The following is a 12,676-nucleotide window of genomic DNA, read 5'->3' on the forward strand; positions in this document are numbered from 1 at the left end:
ACATTTCCCTCGTTATTTCTCCAAAACATAATTACGAGTTGCAGTTGTATAATGATTGCAAGCGCCTCGGTGGCGTGGTCGGTATGGTGTTGGTTTACCACCTCGGTGGGCATGAGTTCGATTCTCGGGCATTCCATTGAGGTGTGAGAGATTTGCATTTCTGGTGATACAAGTTCCATCTCGACGTGGTTCGGAAGTCAAGTAAAGGCGTTGGTCCCGTTGCTGAATAACCACTGGTTCCATGCAACGTAAAAACACCTTACAGACAAACAAACAAAATAATGACTGCAAGTATAGTTAAACATCTGACAAAGGTTTTTACTGTGAGCCTTAACATTCACCAGGGGAGGTCCTAAGAATGACCAGTAAAGAGCTTTGGTGTCATTACTCGTCCACTGGAAACTCGACTGGTTGATTTCAGCAAACCTGATGAGAACTTGTTATTACAGTAGTACCAAGTTTTGCATTTATTCCTCTTCCTGAAAGTTCAAACTAATAAAGATATAAAACACTGGATGATTTTCAAATTTTCTATTTTTATTATTATTAATTCAGAAGATGAACCCTATGGAACAAACCCACCTATAGACTTGAAATTCAAGCTGTAGGGTAGAAATTGTATAATGTCTGAAAATTGGCCATGCTCAATTGATCCACAGATTCCTTTTAGGTGGGGAAACTGCACCAGTCTGTATACAGTGTGACTCTCCTCTTACTGTAGAACACATTATTGCATTACCGTAGGTTTGCTGCAGCACGGCAAAGACAGGGGTTAGTGGGCAGGGATATAGCAGCACTGCTTGGTCCTGGTGTAGATGTTAACAACAGTGTGGAATTCCTAGAGACAACCTCTATAATGAAATTTGATATTCGAGCTCTTGGTACGTTGCCAAGTATAGTACGTATGTATATACTTGTATTTGTGATTTATCACCATTTTTATGTATATTTTTTAATTTTTACTTTTTATACACAAAAGGTTATATGCATATCCTAAATTCAAAGTTATAGTTTTTTTTTATGGAAAATATCAGTTTTCTGCCAAATATCAAATTTTACCATATTTTTCAAATAATTGTTATTTTATTTATTTAGTTCCGAAATTCGTTGACAAACATCTCACACCAAATTCATTAAGGCCTAGCCACACTAGGAAACATTGTTTGGAAACAAGTTTGCAAACTGTTTGCAAACACTTTTTACCTTGTATTTATTTATCATCCAGAATGGAAAACAGCTAGTGTTTCTCTGTGTATATGTATATATACACATGTATAATGTATGTATGTTTATATATATGTATGTATTTATACGTGTATATATGTAGTATATATAAGTCGTGTATATATGTAGTATAAATAAGTGTTTATATAAATATATATACACATATTTATATACATATATCTAAATACATACATTTATATACACTTACTTAAACATTTACACACAGGTATGTGCATATACATATGTACATATTCATATTTACATATGTAGATGTGCATATGTTTGTGTATTGTGCACATGTGCATGTGTGTGTGGCACTCCTTTTTTCTAAAAACTTCCACACCGATCTCTCTGTCTTTGTCTTATCCCTCCTCGAGTGCATTCAAACTGCCACGTAGAATACAGATTCCACTGCACCGACAAGCATCCTGATGACAACTGAGGTCGGGACAGGAAACATTGTTTGCAAACTTTGCACACCTTTTTGCAAACAATGTGTCCTAGTATTCCACTCCATTCCATTAGAAATAAGTAACAGAATGTAATGGGAAACGCAGAAACAAGAGATCACTTAATAAAAGTTAATAAGAAACAAGAGATCTCTTAATAAAAGTTAATAAGAAACAAGAGATCACTTAATAAAAGTTAATAACTTTAGAAGTTCTAATTGCACAACATCCTCAGGTACACTGTTCCACAGACCAACGGTGTGAGGAATAAGGGACCTCTGGAACAGAATTTCGACAGCGAGGCTAAACATTTACTGCATGTTGGTGCTGCCGTTCAGCAAATCCAATTGTTCTCGGCCGAAAAAAGGGGATCTGAGATCAATTGTGAACGTTAAATATATCATAGAAGTTCACTCTCGACATGGTTCGGAAGTCACGTAAAGCCGTTGGTCCCGTTGCTGAATAACCACTGGTTCCATGCAACGTAAAAGCACCATACAAATAAAGTTAAATATATCTGTTAAAATAGAAGTTATGAAAGCAGTACCCTAGCAAAGGAACGACAAATTACCAGAACATCTTGCATTTTGTTTTCATCCCGGTGAAAAATATATGAGTCCTTAGTACGATACCCAACTTCATGCAGCAGTTTCTGGCAAGTACTTTCGTAAAGTGTTTCTCGAAAGTAAGATGTGAATCAAAAGGTACACTTAGAATAGTTAAAGCTTCATTAAATCAGCAGAATACAGTCCACTTGAAGAGGAGGATGGTGTGGAGAATCTCTTCGGTGTAAACTAATCAGTAATGTTTTCGTTTTACTGGGGGTCTGCGTAATACCCCACCGACTTCACCATTCGTTAATCTGGTCTATGTCACGATTGAGAATGGGAAACTTCACTTCTCAAACGTGGAGACTTAACTGCGCCTAAAAGTGCTGCAACTTCAGCATACTGAACGAGCTTGTTTTCCTGGCCAACAATCAGATCATTTATCTATGCCAAAAATAGCAGTGGACAAAGAGCACACTACCCCTTGGAGTTCCAGACAAAGTCCTTGTATCATACACCCGTCTGTTTAGGAAGTGCAAAATGATGACAAAATCAGAGTAAAATGGTTGAAGTGAAATCGGAATTTTTTGTAAGTCAAATGTTGCTCAGTAAACAAAAGTGCTTTATGTTTGCATATACGTAGCAGCATTGGTTAGACTAATGATATTGATAAAGATGAGGCGTGGTAGGTTTGCTAGTGCAAAAGTTGGAATGCATGAATGGATTAACTTAATTCTCTTCAGAAATAGTTTGGATGTTGAATGCGGAAAAAAAAAGAGTGATGTTAATGCACAAGATAAATGGTTGAGAAGATTATCAATTCAGAGATAAGCAGATGACTCTGGTGAAAGGAGGGACGAGTTTCTAGTTGGTGTTGTCATGAGAAACGAATGGAGGCGAATAAATTGGAGGAAGGTAAAGGAAGAAGAGGTTTGGGAACAGAAAGGCAGGTTTTTGTATCAAGGAAACTTCCAGAGTTGGGTTGTGGGTGGGAGAGTTGTTGATCGGAAGGTTGACTTTGCTACTGAAAGGGTTTTTTTCTTTATTTACAGGAATTTTTTTTTAATGAAGTGGCCTAATTTATTCTACTTTTCTGCAAAAGGGGTTCATATTTGAATGCGACAGTGATTGATGTCTTGACTACACTTAGCTAAGCTATCTTTATTACAGAACAGAACATTAACATACACACACACACACACACACAATATATATTATATATAATATATATATATATATATGTTGTGTATATATATATATATATATTATATATATTATATATATATATATATTATATGTGTGTGTGTGTGTGTGTGTGTGTGTGTTGTGTGTGTATGTATTTAAGTGTATGTTCTGTTTCTGTTAATAAAGATAGCTTAGCTAAGTGTAGTCAAGACATTCAATATATATATATATATATATAATATATATATATATATATAGTATATATTGTGTGTGTGTGTGTGTGTGTGTGTGTGTGTGTAAATGTTCTGTGATTAAAGGTAGCTTAGCTAAAGAACATCGATCACTGTCACATTCAAATATGAACTCCCTGTGCAGAAAAATAACATTATTTGGGCCACCTCATTAACAATACCTGCAAGAAAAAGAATAAAAAAACCCTTTCAGAAGCAAAGTCAACTTTCCCTTCAACAACTCTCCCACCCACAATCCAACTCTGGAAGCCTTCCTTAATACAAATAACTGCCTTTATATATATATATATATATATATATATATATATATATATATATATATATATTATATATATATATATATATATATATATATATATATATATATATATATTATGTGTGTATATATAATATAGATTTTGCAATGAAAAAGGTCAGTTTGATGAGGAAGATAGGATTAGATTGGTAAACGACAGAACCTTGACCAATCTACAAAATACATAGATGATGTAGTTTTAATCAGCGGAACAACGCAAGGTTTGCAAAAAAAAAATGCGTATTAAAATGCATCTTTTATCCAGAGAATTGGGACGTAAAAAAAAGAAAGAGGTAATAAGGGTAGACTATACACAAAGGGATTAAGTTGAGACAGGGTTGATCAGGTAGGATCTTTCTTATATCGAGGAACTATGATATCCAGTAGATGTGCTCTTGAATTTGGTGGCAGGACGGAGTTGGAAATTATACCATAAGTACAATTTTCTCCAAGTGTAGAGATTGTTGACAAGGCAGACAGATGGCTTGGACATAACCTCACAAACCCCATGTGTTCTTTAAGGGTTCGAGCAAGTGATAAGCAACTACTGGACTCTTGCAGAGACTAGGAGAATCGGAGGCCCCAGGTCGACGTACTTTGGTGACGAATTTCTCAGGAGACAGGAGTTGTCGATTCCTCACGAAGAATCTATACGTCACGTAGCCATATATATATATATATATATATATATATATATATATATATATATATATATATATATATATATATATATATATATATATATATATATATATATATGTGTGTGTGTGTGTGTTAGTGTGCGCGCGCGCCGGTTTCTTCCCTGATTTCAGACGTATTGTACTCACAGACTTGTAACGTACTTGTGGTTGGTTTGGTTTTCTAGTATTTGCTGTACGTACCTGTAGGTCGCCTTGTCTTGATATCTTGCCCTTCTTGTCTTTCAGGTGTTTAGTAATTATAACTATGCAATGCTCCAGTTTCTAGCTTTGTTATTACTGTAAATTGTAGTTATTAATATCCCTGTGAGTGTAGATTAAATATTTTACGTAAGTACAAGGTATATAATACTGTACATCACTTTGGAACATAGCTCATGGCAACATTTCTAGATTGTGAAATCTTGATGAACATTATATATGTAATCGTTACTCTTCCAGACATTGGTAAAAGTAATCCCATATGAAATCGTAGTAGTCCGAACTGCTCTCCAAGACGGGTGGTTTGTAATAGTTACGTGCAGTAAATGGACCATCGTAATTTGAGGTAATGCTGCATTGGATTTTTTTCCCCTGCGTAAAGTAAACATTGCTCGAAATGGTTTATTGTTTGTTTGTATGGTGGTTTTACGTTGCATGGAACCAGTGGTTATTCAGCAACGGGACCAACGGCTTTACGTGACTTCCGAACCACGTCGAGAGTGAATTTCTATCACCAGAAATACACATCTCTCACTCTTTAATGGAATGGCCGGGAATCGAACCCGCGATCACCGAGGTGAGAAGCAAACACCAAACCAGCCACGCCACTGAGGCGCTTCGAAATGGTTTAGGTAGTAGCAGTGTTTAGATTTGTTTTTTTAGAAAATGTAAAACTCAAGCTCCCGTCCCGGAGATTCCAAATAAAGTCCTCCACGTTGGTTGGGAGTATGAATTTCCTCCCCCCCCCCGGCCATCTTTCCAAAGCTGTTTCCCGTGGTCAGGGTCAGTCACTTGTGGACATTCTGTTGACTTTAGTTCGACTTTGGTGCAAGGGTAAATGCAGTTTCCATTCTGCCCAAATGCATGCGCTCTCCGTCTCTCGTCCTTGCGAGTTGCTTTGTAAGGAATTATTTTTCCAAGTTGATGGTAGTAAAGAACGTAATTGTTTCCGATTCATTATCGTACTCCGTTATTTTCTTAATTCCCGAATGATATTTTTTGATGGACGCTGATATTGCAGTCCGGCTTAATGGTCAAGTTAAGCAAGAAAAAATAATTGACGATTGTAAACTCTCTCTTTCTTGGGAGAGAAAGAGGTTATGGGCTCGTCCCGTCCAGTGAAGCGTCGAGTGTGCAGCAAGCCAGCCGTCCGCCAGCCACTCAGTCGTACGCGTTGCTGCTGTTGCTGTAGGTGGTGTGTGGAAGGATGTGAAGTGGGTGTTGCCAACTTCTCTCATAAACCTGTGAATATATGTCGTCATTTCCCTGGATACCTGCGCTCTAAGGAATTTAGTGGCTGTGCGATGGTGTAGAGTTTTCTTATGAAATAATTGGTGGATTACATAAGCAGGCCCTGACTGAACGTGTTGACCCAGTCGCTATCAAGGAGAGGTCAGTTGCTCTCCGCACATGGATGAGAAAGTTGCAAGATGTCGCCCGAAATGAAATACCAATGGATTAGTGAGGGAAAAACATTTGTAATGCTCGAAGAGCAGGGCCGAACTGCCTGGGCACATCTTAGATTTGACAGACTAGTTGACAGTTTGTAAACAGTTCGCCCCATGTACCTGATATAATAGGTGATAAGGTAGTGTTGTTTCATGCCAATGGTGATACTACTTTAGATATGAAAGTTCTACCCCAAGTGGAAATCAGCCTCGTAGATAAGATGATAAGATATGCATATTGAATTGAGTTTTAATCGTTTTCTGATTTCGATTTGATTAATTGTAAGCCTCTCTTTCAGGTTATTTTCAAATTATTTTGTTACGGACTCATTACGTTCCCTTTAGTTCGCTGAAACAAGCCGACCCACATAAGGGACCCCTATGTCGTACTATGGTTTCACTACGTGCGTTAGTGATGAAATGATTTCAGATTGGTTGGAATGGTTGATGGGGATGATGGGCAGTCTCACTCTATCTCGCTCCTAACCCTGAGCTGTATTCTCTCTCTCTGTCTCTCTCTCTCTCTCTCTCTCTCTCTCTCTCTCTTTCTCATAGCCTGGAGCGATATTCATGCGAAGTTTATTGTCTCTATTAGGGGAAGGGGCCCTAGGGTGTTGAGTACGGTGTTGCATTAACTCCTCAACGAGTGAGGGAGAAAGGAACCGGATTGCATAACCCTTATGATAAAGGATGAGATTGTCAGACTAGACGAATTATTAGTTTCGTTTTGATTGTCAACAAGGACTGTATACTAGCCTGACTTATATTGCAGCCATCTAAAGCTTCTGTTTTGACTTTTCAACTTAATGGTAAATAATTAACACAAGAATTGAATATAAGTATTTATGTGTTTTGGGCATTCATGAATTCAGCCACCTACTCAGGCTCCTTGGCCTTGAAACATTATATAATGGGTATAGCAAGTGGAGGCAGTTGTAGCTAGATGGCTCGGTGGCCCGCGGGCGCGCGCACACTTGTTGCTCAAGTAGGGGAAGTCTTTCATTCAGCCTAGTTTAAAAAGACGATTTATATTCTCCGCTTTCCGTGTCATCATCATCATCATCCGTATCGTCATTATCATCATCTCCAAAGTAACTGGATGCTTTAGTGATTATTGGATGTTTTCTATACCCTATTTTTATGCTTTCCTTTTCCTTTCTTGCATATGCTTATCCACTTTTTGCTCGAAAATGTTGTCTACCATAGACACGTTTGCTCCGTTCCAATCATGTCATGTTTCGTCGGCCCTTTTTATATGCCTGTTGATGTTCCCTGCAGGGTGTTTTTGTAAATAACAGCGTTCTTGAGAGGAATGTCGTTGTTTTTTAAAGTGACTTAAGGTCACAGAGGCAATATCCTAGTTTTGGTGAGGTCCCAATCAGGTGATTTTATCTATGTTTTTTATATATGCTGACAAAATTAGGTTTCTGGATATTATTTTAACGTTTCCCTTCGCTGAAAAGGGAGGAGGTGTCTGGGGTCGTGCGTTTTATGCATTCATTCAGGAGGAGTTCGACGTCTAGCCCGCGCATAGCCCTCCTTGGCTCGTTTTGTCCCTAACATTCTTTAGGGTGCTCTCTCTCTCTCTCTCTCTCTCTCTCTCTCTCTCTCTCTCTCTTCATCTCTCTCTCGTCTCTCTCTCTCTCTCTCTCTCTCTCTCTCTCTCTCAAGCGTTGCACTAGAAGGTTCTTTGCGTTCTTTGTATGAGAGAGAGGGGTGTCAAGACTAGAAGCTTGTTTTTCTTAGTCAAATTTAATAGTAATCGGAACTAACTGCCACCACTGTAGAACGAGTGTGTGACGAAGGCAGTGATGTGATAGAGATTGGCTGTCCTGATAAGGCGGACGAGGGGTTTGTGGGGGCTGTGGGGGGTTGTTAGAAAAGGTGTGGGTAGGTGAGTTGGGGAACGCGCAGGTGGATTGGTTACCGAGTCTGGTTGGTGTTTATGGCGGGAGAAGAGTACTTGTGTGAGGAGAAATTTCTGATGTGATTGGGTAATCTAAGAGCTTCGGACCAATATCGAAGTCTGCCGGTTTTGTTTTAGTAAAACTCTTAATGAGCCATGTCCGTATTGAAACGAGTTTGTCACAAAATATTAAAGTACATTGTACTATGTGTAGTACATAATTTTCTATAACTGGAAAGCCTTTGCCTTGGAAGGTGTGACTCCAGAATTTCTTGTCTTCTCATTTCTCAGCAAGTTCTCTGATGGTGCCCATCTTCGTCTTGGTCGTTATCCACTACAATCGACCATCGCGAATGACAGGTGCACAATTCTCTGCCTTAATAGGTTTCAGCTGGACTGGTTTATATAGTCTCATTCTTACTTAGGACTTGATCCATGGTTTTCTGTCACCAGAATTGATTGCCATAAGTACTTAACTACCGGATATTATATATGTATGTATTATGTATATATATTATACATATACGTATATATAAGTCATATCACATTTCCGTGATTCATATACATATATCGAGCTACAATGTCCTTTAATATCTAATTCGCTCTACCTCGGAATTAATATATTTTCATATATGCTTAACCGAAGGGGAATTTTTTTCCGATAATAGACTTGCCTGGACTGGGGCGCGAACCCATGGATCCTTTCAAATCCAGGAACGTCAGTGAAGCTTTTACCTACCACACCACCGCAAGAGGATTTGAAAGGCTCCGTGGGTTCGCGCCCCGGTCCAGGCAAGTCTATTATCGGAAATAAATTCCCCTTCGGTTAAGCATATATGAAAATATATTAATTCCCAGGTAGAGCGAATTAGATATTAAAGGACATTGTAGCTCGATATATATACGTATATATAGGTGGAAGTTAGTCATAATTTTGAAATGGTTTGGTTTATGTTTTAAAAGGAGGATTTATAAAATGTTATACAAAATTAAACATTGAACTGAGAATAGTTGAAACAACTAGTTGCTTAAGAAGCAGTGCTTGTTGCGACATGCCCATGGTTTGAGTGTATGACATCAGGGTTGCAAATAGCTGTAATTACATTTTTGTAGATGATTTTTATTAAATTTATTTTGATAGCAAAGGAAGAGAGTTGAATTATAGCTGAAAAAAGTGTGTGAGAATATGAGTGGACGATTATCTTAAAGGGTTATGTTTTATTAGCCTTAGTATTTTCTCTGTCGCTAATTGAACGCTAACGACCGTCAATTCGATCCATTGCATCGGCGGAGCGATGATTGCTTGCTGACGAAACTATTGAGTAATGGGCTTCCTTTTAATATCGTTTTGATTGCGCAATCGCCCTGGGATTTATTGTGCAATATATGGGATGTGCTTCTGTCGTGGGTTGGTTTTGGGGGGGAGTGGAGATTCTCGACTCCTCGTAACATCCGTGAATTGTGGTATGTGTCCTGACGATCTTCTTCTTCTTCCTAGCTTAAACCCATTTTTATATGGGGTCGCCATTACGAATGAGTCGTCTCCATCGATTTCTGTCTTGTGCCTCGTTCTCATTTATACCTTTCAATTCCATATCTTCCCTTACACAATCACGCCATCTCTTTCTTGGTCTTCCCTTCTTCCCTTCTTCCTTCTACCCTGCACTTCCATTTCCAAGGTATGTGTCCTGACGATGTAGACGTTTATTGTGTCGCCTTCGGTATCGATTGTTAAAGAGGCCTATTGCAAGCAAGAAACCTCTCCGGCTCCCCTTGGCCTGTTTTGCCCCATCCCACATCTTGAAGGAGCACCTGTTTTTCCTTCTGCCATTATTAAGTCTCGCTCCTTCTTCTTCCTTCTTTTCCAGGCTGTGCTGTGGAAAAGTAACTCGATTGGATACCTTCTGTGGTAAGATGGACACTCACAGTTTGCGTGTAATGCATATGACGTGCATTAAAAATTACTGGGCCAAAACTGTTGTTAAATATCTTGTCCATGCCCTTGATATTAATTGCTGGTGCCATTGTTCAATGTGCTCATTGTGCAAATTAGTAAGGAGTTTCATAAATCTCTGTCATCCTTTGCATTCAGATATCACCAGGTTGTGCCGTCCACCACTCATTCCTGGGTGCGTAGTTAGTTCCAAAGTCTAAACAGCTTGGTTATTTCCAGCTGGCTTTGTCTTTTTCTCCGTAATTTTCGGCACCTCACAGTGTTATCTAGTTTTTTTTCCCCACCCCAGCAAAGTTCCTGGGTCGTTATCTAGGACTGAAATTTCTTTGATATCATTATCTTTGATATTTATAGCCTTTTGTTTGTGTTTTTACGGCCATCCCCAACGGGAGTTTACTAAACACGCTGCAAAAGTGGATAACACATACAGAGTTAAAACCCCTGGGGGGGTCACTATCAGGAGAGATCAGTTTTAATATTTCAGCGACCAGTTTTCGAAATGGTCCTCCTAATCCTTGAGTTGAATCGTAGTAGCTGCTGAAAGTTCTAATTTGGACCAAATGGTTTTTATTTTAACAGGCTGACAGAGTATCACGGCAAAATTAGTTTATATTATCGTTTGTTTTCTTGAGTTTTTATTCCTCTTTCATAGTATTCTGCACCCCGACAAGTGCTGCAGCTTGCCTTGTAATAAAAGTGTTTTTGTGTGAGTGTAGTATGTACAAAAGTGTACATACATACTCTGAGCATATGCGTATAGTTAAATTGTAGATCCTTAGTTCTGAAACAATTTTATGCGTCATCACAGAGTAAGAATAAGAGAGAGAGAGATAAACTCGATCTCCATGCGAGTTGCATTGGTATTCGTTGTAAGGTAAGTACCGTATTATATGGGAGGTTCAATATTAAGAAATATGAAAATAGCCCTCACCCATACGGGTATACTGTTGGCTTCATGAATTCCATTACACTTCAGGGCAAGATGCGGAGTCTGAGACATGCTGGCAACTCCACACTCAGCTGGTAATGATCTCCGTGTAACGAGAAGCTCTTGGTAACACTGCCTGTAAAACAGAGTCACTGAACGTGTAAACACACAAGAACATACCTGCGTAATTGCAAAGTATTGTATAGTAGCAATATAAAGTACCAACTTTATTTTGGAGTTGCCAGATATTTCCTTAGCTTGCCGTGATGTGTCGAAATTCATGAAGCCGACTGGGCATCTGCGACTTTTAATTTGCATAAATCTTCAATGAATTAGTACTTTGGATAATTAAAACTCTCGCTTACTTAAAGCCGGATAATTAAAACTCTCGCTTACTTAAAGCCGTGATTATTCAGTTGCTAACGTTACATATTTTTCCAGCTGTAACTATGTAAATACTTGATGGCTGTTCGTTTCATTCCAAAAACGATATTAAATAAGGAATACATGTATTGCATCCAATTGTCAAAATACCCTCTTAAATGAAGATCTTTATAAAGAGCCTTTTCACTTGAATATAGTTTGTAATATTAGTATAGTAACAGTGTAGCACAAAAGTAATATAAACAATTGAATGATGACAACTTTTAGGTAGGAAAAGTTTTAGTCCCCCACCAAAATACAAATTAACTCAACTTATTATATAGTATAATATATACACACACACATAACTGTCACAACGTACTTAAACTGTCGAGCCGTGAATTAACGGTATCCAGAAAGCCTAACATCCGTCCCTTTATAAACATTGAAGGCTCATCAACATCTTATCAAACCACAAGCACAATATTAAACATGAAAACGCGCTCTTGAACATCAAGTTAAAGCGTTTTCCCTGGGAGGGTTTTTTCCAGAAGGTTCCAGCCTTCTGGAACTGCGCAATACACTTTGGGAAAGGTTGATCATTCCATTCCTTGCTTCACTTGATGTTCGAGAGTATGTTTTGATACGGTCTTTTACTTATCGGAAATATCGTGTTCCCCCCAAGTACGGTGGACCCTCTTTCTGGTATATATTAACAGTGATAACAATTTCAAACTAATTGAGAAGCTGAATAAAATTAAGACAAGAAAAGGCGATGCGCATTGCGTTGGTGTGTCTGGTGTCGTTGGAAGGAAGAATTCTGCCATGTCATGCCCAACACTGGTGAATTGTTTCGTATACATTTCTCTATCTTCGATATTTGAAAATCCTTCAACGCGGCCCCATTCCTAGTGAGAAACGGAGTTTGGATACTGCTGAGTAACCTTCTTGTCCACACATTTATATATACATATATAATTACATATATATATATATATATATATATATATATATATATATATATATATATATATATATATGTATATATACTCTTGTGTAAAGATATAGATATATTATTCAAAGATTTTTTTCAACACAACCATTTGTCTTAGGGAGTAGTGCCGTGTTGAAAGGTTTTCCAATATCAAGTTACCTTTAACCTAGGAAATCACGAGCAGTGGTGTTGAGCAATAGAAAACGAGGACAAGATGCAAGAGTTGAGCAAC

At 38.2% G+C, this 12,676-nt stretch overlaps 1 protein-coding gene across 9 annotated transcripts in view; it reads left to right on the forward strand.

Annotated features, from left to right (window-relative positions):
- LOC135219856 (titin-like) overlaps window positions 1-12,676 on the forward strand; it is a 242,609-nt gene that overhangs the window by 176,700 nt on the left and 53,233 nt on the right. For 2 of the 9 annotated variants that reach the window (XM_064256971.1, XM_064256974.1), the window contains exon 1: window positions 5,967-6,065. The exons of 2 other annotated variants lie outside the window; for them this stretch is intronic. Coding sequence is in view for 1 of the 7 variants with exons in the window: in XM_064256969.1 (XP_064113039.1) it covers window positions 5,952-6,039 (88 nt within the window). In the remaining 6 variants the exon portion in view is untranslated. Of the gene's footprint in view, window positions 1-5,936; window positions 6,066-12,676 lie in introns of those variants that run through there. 5 more of the 9 variants (XM_064256969.1, XM_064256970.1, XM_064256973.1 and 2 more) reach the window with 5 other exon arrangements.

This window comes from Macrobrachium nipponense, chromosome 1, assembly GCF_015104395.2.
Source record: "Macrobrachium nipponense isolate FS-2020 chromosome 1, ASM1510439v2, whole genome shotgun sequence".
Taxonomy (NCBI): Eukaryota; Metazoa; Arthropoda; class Malacostraca; order Decapoda; family Palaemonidae; genus Macrobrachium; species Macrobrachium nipponense.